Consider the following 19083-nt stretch of genomic DNA (forward strand, 5'->3'; position numbering starts at 1 on the left):
CCTGACTGCTTATCCTGGTCAGTGCAAACACTCTGCTTTGAAGGCATCATGTTTGAGCCTTCAGCATGGAGTATGCAACACGTTCCTACTCTCTTCTTAATTGAGAGGAGATAACTTAAATAAAAACAGTTCTTGAAAATCCAGACAGGTATAATGCAGTTCTGAACATCCTCTGGAAATCAGAGTTCTAGCGCAGCAGATTCATTTTTCACGGAATGATTATAAAATGAAATACCTCATTAGCAGCTGTAAGTCACAGGGAAGTTATACCAATTTTTACAGCCCTGAGAAGAAACATAAACCAGAAAGATGCAATGGGAAACTCATAATTTTATTCTCAAATGGAACCTGAAAAACTCTAATCACTTTCACTACTACCAGCATGAGTAGTGACAGGATCTAAGGCAGCGTGTAAAGGACCTGCCAGATCACAGCCAATGGCTCGTGAGCTGTAGGAAAAATATGTTGTAGAGTTTGACATGTGGTTGCCAAGCATGCACAGTGCTTGTTGACTCCAGTTCTGGAGAGGCTGAGGGGGCAGTAGTTTGGGATTGTTGTGATGAGAGGAGGCAGCAGCATCTCCCTGTGCTGGAGCAGTAGCCACATCAAGCAGGTTTCAAGGTGGGGGCTTTGGTGGGGCTTTGTGCTTGTTTGTGGCTGTTGAGAAGGATTACTGCCACGTGGAGAAAAAGGGAAAAAGTCTTCCTCTATAATGACAGAGATTGGGAAAGAGAAGAACTCTTTGTATTTTTTCCGTTTCATTCGAGATTGGTGCAATCAAAGTCGGGAGTCAGTCCTACCCTGTGTTGTGTTCTGCTGTCTGCACACACATGGCTTGGGGACGTGCATGGCATGGGGAGCAGCAGCTCTGTGATTGCCTCCCAGTTGGACATGTTGAGAAATCTATTTTTTTTCACCATCACTGTACTTGTGTACCACAGAAAATGAAGTAAGTTCCTGCAGTAAGTAACGCTGAGGTGCTGCAAAGACAACCTCTCAAACTGTTCTCTCCTTGGCATGGCTTCAGACTTAAACACAAATCCTTTTAATGAATTAGGACTTGATCACCTTTATTCCTATCTGTCAAAACAGGAAAGCTATTTTGGTGAAGATAGAAGTAAAACTAATGTTTCTACCATGGAATTTAAAAATCTGCTTAACATTTACTTTGAATTACAGCTACAATGGGACACTTTTCTGTAAAATGACATTTAGGTGAAGGATTCTCCATAGGCTGAGCTCCCTGAGGACTGCCAGCCACTGGTTCCCATGCCTGTCCCTCCATGTCCCCACCACTGCCTGTGTCCTGCCCACTAGGGCACATCAGAACATGTGGTAGCTGATTCAGAAAGCTAAAGCATCACAGATCTGATCTTGCCAAAAATATGACTTGTTTCCTGCTGGTTTGGCTGGCAGGACCTGCAGACAGGCTCAGGGTGTCAGTGGGGAAGAGCAGGACCATACAGGTGAGAAAAGGAAAAGAAGAGGTCTTCTGCTTTGGCAGTTGGTTGTGCAACTGAAAGTCACAGTGCATCCTGACAGTAATTGTACTGAAGCTTTCAAATCGAAATTGGTATCCTACAAATTTATATAGAGTATTTTTAAAAATTCGAAGGACACTGACACTCTTCTTTAGCTAAATTCTGTGATTGTCTCGTAGCAAGGCTGCCTGGCCTGTTGGATATACAGCTGTTGCTGGGTTCAGTTGCAGCCTCTCCCTTGTTGTTAGGAAAGTGCTGCTGCTTGTGAGGAAAACATCTCAGAGAAAATGCCCAAATCTCAGTGCAGATGTCTTTTCATTATTGCGAACAATCCTGTTAACATTGATGTTCATTCTGTTAGGGGTTTAATATGCTCTGCAGCATCTGGTTTCAAAGTACCTGATGAGTCTGGGTACTCCAGTCTGCAGGACAGTGCTCAACACAGTTTTGGAGCCCAGATGGATGAAGGAGAGGTGTAGCAGCCAAGCTGATGTAAATACTGGGGCTCTGGGGAGAAGGGTGCAGTGGAGTACAGATGACATAGCAGTGGGATAAAGGGGCAGCACCCGTGGAGGGCAGCTGTGCTGGGGTTGCTGGGACAGGCAGGCTGGGGCACAGCCAGCAGTTTGAGTGCTGTTTGCAGTGGGACTGGACTGAATCTTCAGCACAGAACGTACCTGTGTAACACAGTACAGCCAAAGGGTGGCACAGACCATGTACTGTGTATTGTTTCTCATAAACATCTGGTAGTAACCTACCACCCATAGCCCATGGGGAAATAGTTGGCTTGGCATGGAAATGTTGCTGGCAGCCTCCACTCTAAGAATATTAAGCTTTGCAGGATTTTTTTTCCCCTCTGCTTAATTATGAAATCAGTTCAGGAATGGGAGGTGACACATTTAGGTCGCTCTGATATTTCAGTTTTGCAGACAGCACCCAAAAGATGCTAAAAAATTGCCATCCTCTTGTATGCCATCCAGCTCACAGGCAGATATGCTGTGATTGCCACAGTATTTGGGGATGCTGCTCCAAACTGGCTTTCTGAAGGCTCCCTCATTTCCAGTTTTTATTCAGAAAGTCAAATCCTTTCCAACAAAAATCTGAGCAGCTATTCTAACATCAAGAAGGACTGTGCAGGTGCTATCAGCCTGGGTTCATTAGTACATCTGCTTTAGAGGTTGTTTGGTAAATCTGAAGGGTTATTTTGCAGTGACTGTGTGACTATAGGAAAGGGAAATCAAACTCTAACCAGGCAGTGAGGCTGTCTGGGAAAGTGCATGTCATGGCATGGTGAGGTGGAGTAGACAGACTGCAAAGCCAAGCTTGGAATGAGTCTTTTGCACAAATGGCTCATCTATGCTATTTGTCTTGCCAAAAATATAGTGTGAGGGTTGTTTCAATAGCCCCAAAGAGTCTTCAAGAAGATTGTCTTGGGTTTTTGTGAGGAATCTTACATAGGAATCTGAGCTTTGACTGCTTTTAAATGTGTACCTTAAACCACCTTGCAAGTTGCCCGGACTGTGGTAGTTACTTCAGCCCCTCCATTAGGGCAGGGAATCTAACTGTCTGTGGCACATTTACAACAGTTGCTGCTGTTAGAGTCATCTGTTAATGATACTCATGATTATTTCTCTTTTACATCTCTGTGACTTTTAGTTGCAGAGTTTTAGAACTCTCCCGAGTCCTTGGTGGAGAGCACTGCTGGGGTTATTCATCTGCATCTGTCATTGCTATCTAACAAGCAATGTTGTCCTTAATGCTGCTCATGCCATAAAAGCAAAGCAGCCTGGAGTGTCAGTTCTGAGTGCAGCCTATGGAGAGCAGCTACTTCCTTTTGAGCAATTATTTCTAATTTCCTTTTCATTTCCTCCTCTCATATTGATCACTATCATAGTAATATAGGCTGGTCTGGGAATTTCCTTTCATCATTCCTAGCCATTCATTACCCCTTTATGATTTCAATTTCCAGTAGCATGAGGAGGAGACAGCATAGACACCCCTGAAAAATGGAGGTGTCAGTAGGACCCTTTTGGAAGTTATTTTAGCAATGAAATAATCACATAAAATTGAATGACAAATAATTAATAGAATCATATAATGTTTTGGATTGGAAGGGACCTTAAAGATTATCCAGTTCCAACTCCCTCTGCTCGGGGCAGGGACCCCTTCCACTAGACCAGGTTGCTCCAAGCCCCATCCAGCCTGGCCTTGAACACTTCTAGGGATGCCTAGCTTCACTGGGCAACCTGTGCCAGTGCCTCAGCACCCTCAACAGTAAAGAATTTCTTCCTAATATCCAGTCTAAACCTGCCCTGTGACTGTGCAAAGGCACATTAAAAGGCCTGAAGATTTACATTAGCAAAGAAAATTCCCCCAGCTCCTGTGTCCTTGTCCTATGGAAAAAAGTGTGAGAGTGCCATTGTAGTCTCAGTCCTAATAATTGAAAATATCATCACTGGGTGCAAAGTATTTTTCTGCCTGTTCTTACTTGCATCACTGTTCATGGCTTGATTTGCTCTAAGAATAGAGTTGTACTTTTAACATGTTGGGAACTGGAGAAGCTTCAACCCCTACACTGTCACTGTCTCTCTGAGCTCAGGAGAGCCATGCACAGGCTCCAGCTGACTAGGCTGAGGTCTGGAATGAGGACAGCTATAGTTTCTCCACAGCTGAGATGGCTGAGTGAAATCTACTGGGAATTTCTAAGTGAAAATCACTTTGTCTTTGTGAAGACTCTTGGTGTTAGGCTGATCATCCTCCTGGCTCTTTTCTACAGATTTTCTTCCCGTTTTTTTCTGCTCTGTGAGTACAATGCTTGTCTTTTATCAGTCCTCTCTCTTGGTTTTCAGTAAATGCTCTGCTGTAGTAAAGACTGATAAATTGTGGCAGTAAGTATACTAATAAATGTAGGCATAGTGTATATAGGGCATTGTGGAAGAAATTAGTGTTTTTCTGCAGTTTGAAGAACAAAAAGAGTCATGCATCTGGTTTTGTGTAAAAACATCCTTGTCTTCCTGTTTTATCACTATTCTCACATGAAACAGGCATAGAGTTTTGTGCAGGGAAGTCTGTGTTATGGATGGCATTGTCCAAATTAATCAAGTGATAATGGAAACAATTTAAAGTTTAGAAGCAGAATAATAAAATCATGGAAGTTGTGCAATTTTTTGGGGTGTGTTGCTTCAGTCTGTTGCACCAATGATTTACAACTGAGAAGTCTGAGCGAAGCAGGCAGCAAATTTGAATGGTATGTATGTGAAGTGCCTTGGAATCCTAATCTGTGAGTGTATGTGTAATGAAAAACAGGTCTGTGCCTCTGGCCTGTCATGCTGTACTTCAAGGTGCTTTAAAAACACTTCTCTCTACTGAGCATGCTTGATTTTAAGGCAGTTTAAAAGTGTTTCTTTCAAAGGAGTCTTTCCCTTTATGCTGATGTCTGTTGCAACATGAGCTGGAGTGTGCACAGACTTACAGAAAGTGTATATGGGAATCTCCTCTCCCACAGAACCCCAATAATTTCTAGTGTTGGCAGAGATTAGAGCCTGGTGGCACATACTCATGCTGACCTGTTGGTGTTTTTGAGGAATCTGGTGAGTGTTCTGTGATTCTGTGAAGTTATATTCTGCTGTGCTCCTGTGGGAATGTTACAGTACTGGCCATAGGGCCTCATGAATTGTCACAAAATGAGCAGTTAATTCTTGACATCTGCTGTGCCGGAGTGACTGCCAAGTTGCGTAGGTAGTTGGCAAGGAAATAAATATTGATAGACCCTAGCAACAGGTACTCCTGAGAACTCTTGTTCTGGGAATGCTTAGGCCAAGTCCAGTGTAATTAGCGTTGTGATAGCATTTAAAGTTTATTTATAGGATTTGTTTGTGTCTTATCACCATGTCTCAGGGCTGGAATGCACGAATGGGCTTTGGTGTGTGAGGGCATAGATGTGTGTGTGCCTCTACACCCTTCCCTGACTCATTTCAACACAAAACAGATGCTTCGTCTCAGGGGTAGCTGATGCACACTGATGTATGACATCTCAAGTATGTGCTCATATCTAGACTCTCCTATGTTTGCCTGTCTACCCTACGGTGGCATGACTGTCCTGTACACGTCAGTGCATTGCTTACATGTATTTATTCCTTTTTCGTGATATCCTAGCAAAGCATTAATATACCAGATCCTCAGAGGATCCATTGGGTAAAAATTAGTTTAGACTGTGAAAGCACTAACTGTGGTGAGCACTGCATGTGAACAATTGTGCATTCTCATTGCAGAAATTGAAGCCAGAGAAGCCTGTGACTGGCTGAGAGCTGCCGGGTTTCCCCAGTATGCTCAGCTGTTTGAAGGTATGATCACACACACTCCACAAGCAGCTGACACTGAATTCGAGTGGAATCATTCACATAAATAATTTATTTCAGAACCTGACACTTTGGGTGGAAGCACTTCCAGATTCTGTCATATCTTCATGCAAACCTGTAGAAAAGTAGTAACCTGGTGTGTGTTCTTGCTGAAGAGACATCCTGGTTAGGTTAGCAGGGACTCAGGAGAATTCTGTAAAGGACCAAATCTTTCCTGGTTATTGTTAGACTCTAACTCTGTCAAATTTCTGCTTCTGTGATTTTTAGTTGCTTATAATTTTCTTAGGCTCTTTTCCTTGGAGTGCTGGAAGTTTTTTTCCAACCACTAATTGCAACCAAAACTCCTCTAAGGCTCTCCAGCCTGTGGTCTGAGTGAGATTGCTTTATTGGTGTTTCGAAAAAGACTGTTGGAAAAATCATTTTGCAATCATAACTATTTAAAACAAATACTCAGCAGCAACCAGCCAGTCAGAAAATGCAATTTCAGCTTTTTTTCATGTTGTTAAAACTACAAGGAGTACTTACTTTTGTTGAGAACTTGTAGAATTTTCAGGCCTCATTTTGCTTATACCTTAAAACTGTTCTTTTTTCAAATATGTTTATTGTTACAAATGTTGAATATAAGAAAAGCTAATCTATTTTTGAGAGATGTTATCAAAGAACTACAGTTAAAAGAACCAACTTCTTTTAACTTCTGCTCTCATTCTCACCTCCCCCACTCACTGCAAAATTAAACATTTGAAATCAAGCCAGAGAGCTGGATTTGGAAGCTGTATGCTATGAAACACGCTGTCTCATGGAAGTGCTTCCTGTCTGACTACAGCAGATTTTATTCTAGAAGTTGTTTGTTGGAAACATATATTACCATGTTTCTGGAAAATTGGTCCTCTGCATTATGTTGCTGTTTATGCAGTGTCCTGACCTAGACAGGAAAATTAAGTTTTAAAAGTAAACCAAGAAAGTACAGACAGATCTCACTGGTTCCTCATCTGCAAGGCTAAGTCTCAGAAGCTAACACATTGAATTCTTCACCTGGTGAATCAATCAGCTTCTGGCCCAGAGTGATTTGTCAGGCTCACTACAGCCTAGAGAGAATATGTCATGTGCTGCATTGTACCTCACCATTACAAAAGATCACATAAAATGCTCCCAGTTTTAGACTGCACTTGAGGGCAGAAGGTGCAGAGAACTTAACCAAGATTTAATTTCAATTAAAGCAAAGATTTAATTTTGCATTTCTTGTCTATGAAAGTCACTGAAAGCTCCTGGAAATGCAGAAGTGCTTGTCTACCTGTAACAGCAAGCAGATCCCTACATTTATTCTCCCACTTGCTCTCAGGACCTGATCCTCACTTCCTTGAAGGACATTGGTATGAATATATAGTCATAGAAATAGATTTAGATTCATTTCACCTGTTATAAATATGTTGCAAAATTGAAAGGCTTTGCAATTGCAACTCAGATTTCAGATTCAACTTCTTTGTTCACAGATATGCAGTTTCCTATTGATGTAAAAACTGTAAGGAAAGATCATGAATTTTTAGATGGAGATGCGATTGAATCACTATTCAGGTAAACATTAATTATGAATCATCTTTAATACCTCCAGGCCCCACATTTACTTGTCATTCATCTGTTCATGCCTTAGTTTTTGTTGGGACTAACAAAGTCACCAATGCTGTGACTAAAGGAAGTCACTTAAGCACATAGTTTAGTACCGCTGAAGTTGGTTGTTTTAAGAATTTAAAGGTAAAGTAAGCATGTGCCTGCACATCTTCTCCAGCTGAGGTCTTGGGGGTGTTATACTGAGCATCAAATCTGTCTTTTCTGTCATGTGAGATGTCTGCAGGCTGAGAAAAAATTAATCAGTTCCCTGCAAGCATGTCAGCCTACTCTCTAGGATCATGTATAACGGAGTGCAGGAATTTCCTCTGACTAGCCAACTTCCCAGAGCTGTTCCAGCAGATAAACATAAAAAAATCATCTGCACAAGATCTGTTCTGTTTTCCTGAATATTTTTTTAGTGAGAAGCACAGGTATTGATTTGAAGTTCTGGTTTCGCCACAGCTGCTCGGAGCACATAAGTGAAATTGCCTTGTCAGTGTAAAGTCAAACTCACAGCCCTTTGGACCATCTCCATGGAAGAGTGCCAGGATAGTGTAAGGCATTCTGCTTCACTTCTTACTGCAGTTACTGAAGCCTTTTCGTTGTGAGATTGTTTAGCAGAAATGAGAATTTCTAGCTCAAGGGACTGGAAATTTCCTCTCCTGGCAAAGTGTTAGGTCCTTTTCTGTCCTGTGAGGTCACCTGAATTCAAATTCTGCTTGTACCAGGAGCACCAAAGAGTTGTTCATATATGCATATCTAAAGCACAGCAGATACTAGAGAAATTTGGGTATATTTTGTTTCTTGGGATGACTTCTGTCCTGAGTGCTCCTTGGAGGCTGTCAGTGTGTCTCCTGTTGATGCCACCTCAGTCTTTGACCCCAATAGTGAGTTCTCCATGGTAGAAGATCACAACTAGTTTGGCACATGTTTGTTTTCAAGAAATAAAATAGTTTCAATTTAAAAGTCCTGTCTTCTCTCTCATACCCTAGGCGCTTGAACACACTGAACAAGTGTGCATCAATGAAAGTGGAAATAAGCCGTCAGAGGAAACGGGTATGTCTGTAAAGTACAGCTACTGTTCTCATGAAAAATCTGCCTAGCTATTGTATTAAAACCCTGGGTTTAAAATGTGCATGAAGGTTTAGCAAGTTCTGAACTTTCTATTCCACCCTGCAAAGCTCTTCCCTTTGCATTTTCTGCTGAAAAACATAGCGATGGAGACTGAAATTGTGTAATGTTCATTTTGTACCTTGTAAGGTAGGGTAGGGGTGGGTTTTGAAACAGTTTTTAAAGTTTGATTTGACACACGTTACTGTCCAATAGTTTCACCAAGGCCCCACCTCAACATGTCTTTTATTGCTTCCCTAAGTAAGCAATACCTTTCACACCTTATTTAACCTCTGAAAGTGAAATGTCATTCTTTCTGGGTAAACACAGAAATTAAACAGACAATCCAAATGTTCAGACAATAGAAGTTGGATAGGTTTCAGCTGTACTGGCTTTGTCTTCTCCCACAAAAATTGCTGCAGCTAAACCAGAGTAATAGCTTGGCTGATTAGCACCAGGGCTGCAAAGCCTCTGAGGTACCGTGGATTAACTGCAGGACTAGCAAGAAAACAATGCCATCTTCTGGAAAAATGTCTGGTTTTTTGGAAAGTTTCACTCTGTGGTTAGGGAGAAATGGGGCAAGTGAGAGCTCACAGAGAAATACAGGTGGTTCCTGTCTCTCTAACAATAAGCTGTCCCTTCCCTTGGAGTGGGGACAATGCAGCAGAGCACCTGGCACAGGTGGCAGTGGAGCCTGAGGGCTCCAAGATGATGCCACAGGTATTGATGCTGCCACAGCCAAACACTTCTTTACCTGAAAATGCATGAGTTTGGGTCACAGAGGTGTGAAAGAGTGGCTTTAGGAAAAGCCATGTAAATCCAATACAATTGTCTTTCAAAACCTTCGGATTTACCACAAAAAAGGATTTTTCACCCTTAGGTCAAATCTGTCACGTTTTCCTGTGGTAAGCTTAGCAGATTTGTCAGCATGGTTTTCAACTAACTCAGGGCAGACCTTCAGTGACTAAATGGTCACGTTTCCATACGCTGGTCGTGTGGGGTTTGGAGGTAGGAAGAAATTCTAAGACTCCTTTTTTGTTAATTGTTTTTGTAGTTTAAATTTTGCCAAACTTTGCCCTTGAACTGTATTTTTTTTCCCCCTTCTAAGAGTGATGATTCTGAAGATGATGAGCCTTGTGCAATAAGTAACAAATGGGCTTATGAGAGGTGCAGTCAGAGATGGTCTCGTATCGAGAGCCTGGAAGGTTTCCCAGCAGAGGAAGGTGCTAGTGCCTCAGTCCCAGGCAGCCCGATACTGAAGACCATCAGCAATGAGGACAGTGTCTTTCTGGAGAAGCACGATGTGTCCTCAATTCACAGTACCAGCAGTGCTGACAGTGACATTGTTAGCTCCCCAAAACCTTTTGAAGATGTGGAAACCAGCACGAGTTCCTCAAGACGTTCCTCAATTAAGGTACCTTCACTGGACTTTGCTTTTAGTAGTTCTCCTCCCCTCAGTGAATTTTTAAATATCACTAGTGAGGTGAAGCTTTTGGATAAGTCATCATCTAAAAAGAGGAAGAGCCTTCTAAAGAAAATGGAGAAGCTGCACTTAAGGACCTGCAACTTAAGGAGTGGTCAGTCAAAGGCCAAACCCATAATAAGTGAACCTGTTCTTCTGGAAGGACTTAATGAAGAAAAGATGAAGATGCTGAACTGTGTAAATATTTCTGACCTCTCTGGCGTCCAAACAAAGAACAGTTCTTCCTTTTCTCCCCGGAGTTGCAATAGCAGCAATCAGTCTGGAAATAGCAGCACAGTGAGCACTCCAAGTCCTGTTACAAAGCCAAGCAGCCCCTGTGAAGGAAGGGGGATGTATGCAGAGCACATGGACTCCAGCAAACTCTTGCTGTGGAATGATTTATCTCAGCAAACCCTAAAAAATGACATGATGTTACAAAAGAACCAGATGTTTCAAATACCACAAGGCCATAAACCTGGCACTTTCCCCAAAGTACTTACAGATAGCTCCCTCTCTCCAGTAGACAACTCTTCTATCAACTGGAGAACTGGGAGTTTTCATGGGTGCAGGAGGAGCCGGAGCAGAAGTAGTTCCAAGGACCCCAAAGCCCCAAGGAGTCCTCGTTCGGGCACAGATAACAGGAGAAGTGTGTATGACAACATGCCCAATATTGAACTTGATAATTTGGAGGCAGCACAAGATGGTGATGATGATGTTTTTTCAGAACTGAACAATGTTATAGCAGATGTCAATGGTATCAAAAAGCTGGTTGATCAGTGGACAGAGAAGTTCTCAGATGATGGGGATTCTGAGTTTGCCAGTGACTTGACCTCTGTCTGTCCATCCTCCCCTAAAGAAAACTCTCTTGAAACAGAGGGCTCAGAAGATAAGACAGCAGTGGAGACTGATGGAGAGAGCAGCTGTGGCCTGGGCAAGGAGATTGGTTCAGAAGACCTAACATATATTGCAGGTTCTAAAAAGACCAACAGGTCAGTAGTCCTTCTGTTTCCCTTTCATTCTGTCCACTCAAAATAGAACTGCTTTGCCAGAACAAAGTATTCTTAAGTCTGTTCTAGGCAGCAGGGTCTGTGCTGTTGGTGGCAGGTACTGCTAGCCCATAGGCACTCTGGTGCCAACATCTGACCTCTGTTGAAAGTAGAACACTCGTAATCTGCATGAGTACTCAGACATTTGGAACCAGGCCTTAACAGCCAGCTTGCTGTGTTTCTTAGGGAAACATTTTGTATTGCCAGAGGACCTCCTGGATGGGAAGTACCTTGTCTAAGGCAGCTAACCATATGGTGTTTGGGAACTGCAGGTCATTTAGAGTCTTAAGTACTTCACAGATGCAGGCAGAATACTAACGGGGATGATGGAAATGGTACTAAGTTAAGCAATATTTATCCTGTAGGCACAGGAAGAAACACTGGTCTGTGGAAGAGAGTATGAACTTGGAAAGCCTTTCCATCCAGACTGATGGCCAGTCAGCTGCCCAGCTGGCCCGGGCACAAAAGCTGGCGTTGTTGAAACTCACTGCTTTAATGGACAGATACTCCCCTTCCAGTCAGCAGGGCTGGAACTGGTAAGTTGCCTAATATTAAAGCAACTTGTGCTGGAAAGAGGGGATTTGATGTAAGCAGGTGAATTTCCTTGTCTGCCTAGATTACACATGTTCAAGCTGAGGAATTCATCCTATTAAATCGCTGGCAGCTTCATAGTTATTTCCATGGCTCCAGGATTTCCTCTGCTGTGGGCTGCACTTTGGCTCCTCAATGGTGGTCATGCTATTACTGATTTTAAAGCATATTATAGTTTCTCTTTAAATTTGCCCATTTGCAGGGCTTTGTCAGAGGTTCTTCACAGGGACTGTGGGAACTGAGGTGAGAGCTGTCTGGGCTGAGAATCCAGCTTTTCAGCACCGAGTCTCTGAACTAGAACAGTGACAAAGTCAGACACTGAGAGGACTTAGAAACATCAGTCAGCATCTTGTGATAGGGAGCTGGGACTTGAATGTAGAAGGAAGTGAAAAAATTGCCCTAAAGGAATGGAATGTATTTCCCATGAGGATACTTTATTAAAGCTAATTTTGGTGATGAAATGAGGGAGTCATTCCTGAAATCACCTTTACTGATTTTCTCTCTCTTATGATGCTGTATGTCCAGATATGTGCCAGAATCTGGGGTTGTGACAAGGTACAACTGAATCCATGTAAATGAATGCATGTAAAGCAGAAGGCAGAATGTGCTGGAGACCTAATAAGTTACATGTACTGATTTTTGTTCCCAGGACTATACCGAAGTTCGTTAAGAAACCAAAAGCTTCAGACTACAAGGACAAAAATGTGTTTGGGGTTCCTTTACTTCTGAATGTACAGCGAACGAGCCACCCACTGCCCAACGGCATACTGCAAGCCCTGGACTATCTAAGAAATCACTTTCTTGACCAGGTATGAACTTGAGGCAGCTCAGAGCAGCTCTGGGCCATGAATGGATCTGCTCCAGGGAACCAGACTCTGCTTCCAGCTTGCAGAAAGGTGTAGGTCTGAGCACGCAGCCTGCGAGGAAGTACCAGTGCTGATTCCTTCTGGGAATGCCTTGCCTCACTGAAACTCTGTGCAGTCAGTTCTCTTGGTGTAGGCAGTCAGGCTGTCTTCCCCTGGGAGGTGTCATGTCTCTGCTCCCTAAGTAAATCTGCCAGACAATGTCACTGTTCCCTCTCTTCTGTGGTTGCTGGTAGTGCCAGAGCTAATGCAAAAATTAATCTTGTTTCAGCTGAAATGCACCACGAAGCAGAGAGGAAACATATTGCAGCAGTGTCTGTAACATCTTTTTCTGGATCTCAGCACTGTATTTATCCCCTAAGTGGAGATGGCAGTGGCAGTGTGTGCTGCATATAGTATTTCCATAGCATAGCTGCAGGAGTGGGAGACCCTGTGACATGAGACATACTAGATAAAGAAAGGGATTTTTGTTCCTGTCATTTGCCATTGTCTAGGTGTGTCCTACCATACCAAAGTGCAAACGTGTGCATCCTGTGAAGTGACAATGCACATGTGTTTCATTTTGAGGTCATGGTATCCATACAGTTAATATAAATAAACTGAGGAATGTAAATACTTTCTCAGTGGCACACAGTGAAACTGTCAGCAGAAGCTTTGTTGGAGTTGAGTTCATGGGAAACTTCTAAATCTCAGTTTTGTCTGTCATATTGAAAATTAAATCATGATTTCCCTTGGAAAGGCCACTGCCCTTTGCCAGCTTGTAGATGGATTAGATGTACCACATATATCAGGTGTTAAACCTGAACCTTGTGCATCTCACAGTCAGTTTGTGTGTGCCAGCATGGGCACTGATGTATGTTTGTGTTTGGATGGACTCATATTGGTGTATCTGAAACTTGCAGTTGCCATGTGTGAATTCAGCCTGCACAAGCAAATGGACTGATGTCAATAGTAGTGATTTTGAAAGTCAAAAAGAGTAATTTTGCATTAAATTAAAAACAAATGAACATGAAAACTGGTATGATACAACTGGTTCTGTGGGCATGAGCCATGGTTTGCCTGGGAGGAATGTCTGTGCTGCTCCTAATGATACGAAAGAATTTTGGTGCTAGATCCCATTGCCATAGGGTCTTTGCTATCAAAATGATGGAGAAGGATCAATTATTTGCCAGAATTTTGATCCCTGATGACTCCTCTCTTTGTCTTTTAAATTGTCTTTTACTTGCAGGTTGGCCTGTTCCGAAAATCCGGTGTTAAATCCAGAATTCTGTCTTTAAGAGAAATGAATGAAACCAACCCAAACAATGTCTGTTACGAAGGGCAGTCAGCATTTGATGTGGCAGATATGGTGAAGCAGTATTTCCGAGACCTTCCCGAGCCTATATTTACCAGCAGGCTCTGTGAATCCTTCCTCCACATCTACCAATGTAGGTAACAAAAGCTATAAATTTCCAGTTCTTTGGCTATCTTAATACTCAGTTGTACGAGGCAGTGGCCAGATTAGGACTAGTGTCCCCTTGTAGTCAGAGGAGACAAATGAGGCAGGACATTTCTGAAAAGATGAGTTCATTGTTGCTCTGTATTTAAGATCTTCCCATCTGTGTCCTATAGGCAGTTACTTCTGTTCTTAGAAGGATGAGTGTAGTAACATGCTGTACAGCCCTTAAACTGTGTTTTTAAACAGCTGTTTCCTTATACAAAATTAAGAAGTAATCTGGTCCCTTTGTTCATGATGTGATACAGCTCCATGTGCAAGAGTTCCTGTTATATGATGATACTTTATTAAGGTGCCCAAGCACAGCTGCTCTGAAACAGCATCTTTGCTGGGAAATGCCAGCAGCTTTCTGCCTGTGCTCACACTGTTACTATCCTTGAGACTCAACCCAGAAAAGAAGGAAATGTGAAGCTGCAATCTCACATTTAATACAGTTTAAACAGGTTCCATCTCCAGCAGTTTGCCCTCAAGGAACTCACTTTCAAAAAGCAGCTGGGCTGGGGAAGGAACTTGTTGCAGGAGCTAATGATGGTGTTGTGGCAGACAAGATTCTTCTGCTTTTGAGAAAAGGTTTTGAAAGGCACAGTGTGAGATTTCTGAGGTTTTGCAGCCTAAACCATGTGACTTTTATTGACATAAGTCAATGAGCTGTGGGTGGTGTAGGTTTGTTAAAGTTTGGTTGAGTTTGTCACCTCTCAGGGTCTGAATCTGGTCTGGAAACAATTTGATTATTTGTTTGAAGCAGATTTTCTTTTTGCATTCACAAATCCTCCTTTGTAAGGAGGTCCACATGGATGGACCAATGTCCAATGGTTGCATAACTGTTTTCTTCCATTTATTATAATCTCACTATCTACCTCCTGTCTCTTGTTTTGAGATAGAAACAACAAATGACTGTTCTAGTCACCCCACTCACACATCTCCTGCCAGATGTGACTTGAGCAAGTGCCCAGATTAAATTACTGTCTTCTGGAGATAATTGTGCTGCTTTCACCATAAGTGTGTTTTGTGTGTTCTATATATGTGCTTCTACTTGAAGGGTAGAACTGATCTTCTACCCTTTGTAGTGGTGTAAATTAGACAAATCCTCCTGACAGGGGATGTGTGGCAGAATAAGCCATACTCACGCTCCTGCAGGAGCTGTTTGGGCAGACAGTCTCACTGGGGGTTAGTGTGAATTAAAATCTGTTGGCAAAACATTGTTCTCTGAATTGAGTTATCTGAGAGCATCTGTTCTCTTCATGCTTGAAGCTGAAAGGCAAAGACAGTAGAGCAGCAACCTGTTCCAAAGTGTCATTCCAGAGTAATATCTAATGGGGAGACAGGCCCTTCTTTGGATTGTAACTTTGTTCAGGATGAGTTCATTAGCATAGTGTTCAAGATAAATTGCAAGTCAGGCAGCAGCATCCCTCGGTGTGAATGTGCACTTGATGGCAGCAGGAGAAATGGTACATGTTTGACATGATAATGGTCTTTCCTTGTCTGCTGTGAGCTAGGGAGAGGGAAATGGATGATCCTGCAGGCTCAATGCCCTGAGTGGGACCCTGCTGATGGATGCTTTCCCTGCAAGTCACGTGTTACTTTTTTTCTTTTTTCAGACGTGCCGAAGGACCAGCAGTTTCAGGCTGTGCAGGCTGCTATTCTCCTCCTCCCAAAGGAAAACCGAGAAGCTTTGAAAATCCTCCTGTTCTTCCTACGAGATGTGGTTGCTTTCGTCGAGGAAAACCAGATGACCCCAACCAACATTGCTGTCTGTCTTGCACCTTCTTTGTTTCACCTGAACACCTTGAGGCGAGACAGTTCATCCTCCTCCACTAGGTATTGGCATCTTGATGCTGGCTGTCCACAGTGCTCTTTACTGGAGCAATGTTTTCTCTAGATGGCTGAGGGTCAGTGTTTGCTTTTGAGGGGCAAACTCTGTGTGTGTGTGTGTGTGTCTTGAAGTGTGCCTTAAATCTGGTTGCTCAGATCCAGCAGGAGTTGCCTGCAGTGCATGAAGCAATCCAGCCACTCCCTGCCCAGTGCAGAGGGCAGTGGTAAGGCCCCATTGCCACACTCCTGACCAGTCTGTGTGCATCCCTCACCACTGCTGTTCTCCCTGCCATTGTCCACAGGTCCAGCTGCCCAGGAATCCAGCATGTGGCCCATTGCTTGCATTAAACTGGTGCTGGCCATGGTGCTCCTGCACTGGCAACCTGAGCCCAGGTGCAGATTTAAGGCCCTGCAGATTCCTGGCAGATTGTAGCAGCTACTGGCGCTGGTTCTGCTGGGTGATAAGGGGATTATTCCTGCCAAATTGAGCCACAGGGATTCTGTAAATTTGTCTTAATAAGTAGAAGTATCTGGGTTGCATAACATCCCCTGTTTGTACGTGCAGGGAGTAAGGTGCCCTTGGGCCAAAGCAGACAAATAATCTCTGAGAGCATTCATGACTTATCTGGCCTTCTGAGGCAGGGCTGTTTGCTTTGCTCCACGCTCCTGCACTAAGAACAGGCAGGTATCAGGGCAGGAGAGCACAGCTGGCTGTGATGGAAGCATTGTGTACCCATCAGTGTGGTGAGTTGAACACCTTGCTTGGGGATCAAGAGGTGAGGACTAGTCCCAAAGCAGAAGCTGTCAAATGTGCTGTTGGCATCTTTCAGACTAAGAACACAGGCTCTGCGTAGCACAGAGGGGGGAAAGAAAACACTATGGATTTTCTTTTGAATGGCACAAAACATCTGAATTCCTGTGCTGAGCCAGCATGTGGCAAGGGAGGCGTGGGGCCACTGTGATGGAGCATCAGCAGGTCCTGCTGTATTGCTGCTGTGTTTGAGCTCCTGGGAGCCACACTCTGAGAGTTGTACCTCTTTGGTTTACATCCACATTAATCTGAAATGCTGGGACCAAAAATAGAAATGGAGTTTTCTCTTTATTGTCAGCGTTTAGAAGCCAGGATGCTTTGAAGCCTTAGCTGTGCTGTAACTGTGCATTAATGCCTTAGTGCAGGGTTCTGACTTCAAAGGGGGCAAGCTGACAGGTCTGAATCTGAGTATCAGAGCTGAGGACTATTATCTTCCACCCAATTTTCAAGCTGTTTGGCAGGAATTCACATACATCAAAGTTTCAGAAGTTAGGATTAATGATTACAAATTAAAAGAGGGGACTGGTTTTGACACGTGTTTGGTATGGTTTGGGCCAAAGGGTTTAAAAGGTTCTACATGGCCTTTGTGGTTATCATAGGAGATCCGTATTGAAGGCTACACACAAATTAGTTTGGGCTCCTCGCTGTCCTTGGCCAAGTGTGCAATGATGTGTTTGAGGAGTAAAATCATTGACTTGCCTTTCATGGGCATCTATTACTACTGGTCAATAGTACCCTGGACACTTTTGGGGTGTGCTGGAAGGGAATTCTGTCTGTGGACCTTGGTGCAGTAACATAACATGCGTCCCTACATGGCACACACAGGTCCTTCAGTGCAGTGTGTGTTCAGTGCATGTTCCTAGCACCTTGCTCACCCAGCCTTCCTTTCACCTTCTCCTCTCCATAGATCCAGTCAGAGGAAATGCAGCTTGGGGAAGCCAGACCAGAGGGAGCTGAATGAGAACTTGGCAGCAACGCAGGGCTTGGCCCACATGATAATGGAGTGCAACAGGCTCTTCCAGGTATGTCACTTGCTGTCACAAAGCAAAAGCCTGAGCAGCTTGGGGTAGGTGGGTGGGTGGCCTGCTGGAGCAGCAGCTGGGCCATTGCTCTGCAGAGGTCCTTGTGACAGATGTGAGTTCTGCTGATGCCATCAAAGAGAAAATTAGCATCATCGCAGTTTTACTGTAACTATTTGTAAGGGCTGTGCAAGCACTCCTCCATCTCCCCTCTGTCCCCAATAATGATGGGGGCTTGACTCCTTGGGTTTGGTGCCAGCTTAGAGAACACCTGTGGGGCAGAGGATGCTATGTGCCCTGGCAGGGAGGCCCTGGCCATCCCTTCTTGGAGAGTGGGTTGAAGTTGAGGTTTTGTTGCTGGGGCAGTAATCTGAACCTGGACCTTGGCCCACAGACTGACTTCCCAGCTTGACAACGGCCTTTGCGTGTCAGTATGGACTTGCCTAGTGATCACTAGACTGTGGCTGACCCTGGTTGCTGTCCCTGGACCTGATCCTGACCTCCCTTGCTGACTCACCTTCCTGGCTCTACCTCGGACCTCATCACTGCGGATGTGTCTGATGACCTGGACCCTTGGCTGCCATCTCTGGCCGAGCTCAGGCACTGTGGGACTGGACAGCTGCCCTGCTAGCCCAGTCATCCCACTTGACCCCTGGCCCCTTTCCCTCAAGGGTGCCATTGGCCCTTGGTGCAAGTCAACAGTCAGCTCAGGCCTTCCCGTGCACTGCTCCAGCACCTCATCTGGGCAGGAGCCAGTGTCCCATGGCTCCCCTGAACTGACACATGGCCCTGCCCCCGGGCTCCCCCAGCAGTAAGTTCCACAACCTGCCTCTGGCTGCTGAGTGACACCCCTCCTCAGACCAGCCTGGGGTCCCCCAGGGTCTGATCGCTGCATGGTGTCAATCTCCAGCCTGGACAGGCTCCTAAGTGATCCTCTCCCCTCTCAGCCCAGCCACGGGTCCCCATTTCCTCAGCAGTGGCTGAACCCTTCTGCCCTGGGCCCTCTTGGAGTGCCCTGACACCTGCTGCCTGCCCTGTACCCTACAGTCAGCCTTGGCAACATGGGAGCTGGTCCTGTCCCTGGCTGCATGGCCTCCAGGAATAGCCCCTTGGATCTGTGGACATCCCACAGACCCCTGCTACAACCAGGATGCTTCACCAAAGCATTGCTGACTCCAGGCCTGAGCTGTGGGGCTGCCCCTCACCCAGGAGTGCTGGGATCCTGCTGGTGTGCCCCAGCCCTGCCTGGGGATACATTTGGTGCTGAGACCCAGGGACTGTCTGGAGAGGCCTGTCCCACTGCTGGAGGCTGTGAGCAGCTTGGTGGGGCAGTCTGCCATGCCCATGCCTGGACACACACCTCCTGTTCTGGACCCAGACCTGGACTCTGACATTTGACCCTGCTTGGTCACTGTGGCCACTGCTGGCCA

At 44.5% G+C, this 19083-nt stretch overlaps 1 protein-coding gene across 1 annotated transcript; it reads left to right on the forward strand.

The window, feature by feature from the left end:
- Nucleotides 1-5691: 5691 nt before the first annotated feature.
- On the forward strand, nucleotides 5692-17704 carry LOC103800434 (rho GTPase-activating protein 7-like; the record flags this gene model as incomplete). Its single annotated transcript, XM_009072808.1, has 10 exons — nucleotides 5692-5824; nucleotides 7330-7411; nucleotides 8437-8500; nucleotides 9663-10131; nucleotides 10741-11005; nucleotides 11428-11598; nucleotides 12303-12462; nucleotides 13745-13943; nucleotides 15610-15829; nucleotides 17548-17704. Coding segments are annotated over 10 exons (1920 nt in total), but the record flags the coding sequence as incomplete, so codon positions are not given.
- Between the last annotated feature and the right edge of the window lie 1379 nt (nucleotides 17705-19083).

The sequence above is a fragment of the Acanthisitta chloris genome, unplaced genomic scaffold (assembly GCF_000695815.1).
Source record: "Acanthisitta chloris isolate BGI_N310 unplaced genomic scaffold, ASM69581v1 scaffold34724, whole genome shotgun sequence".
NCBI lineage: Eukaryota > Metazoa > Chordata > Aves > Passeriformes > Acanthisittidae > Acanthisitta > Acanthisitta chloris.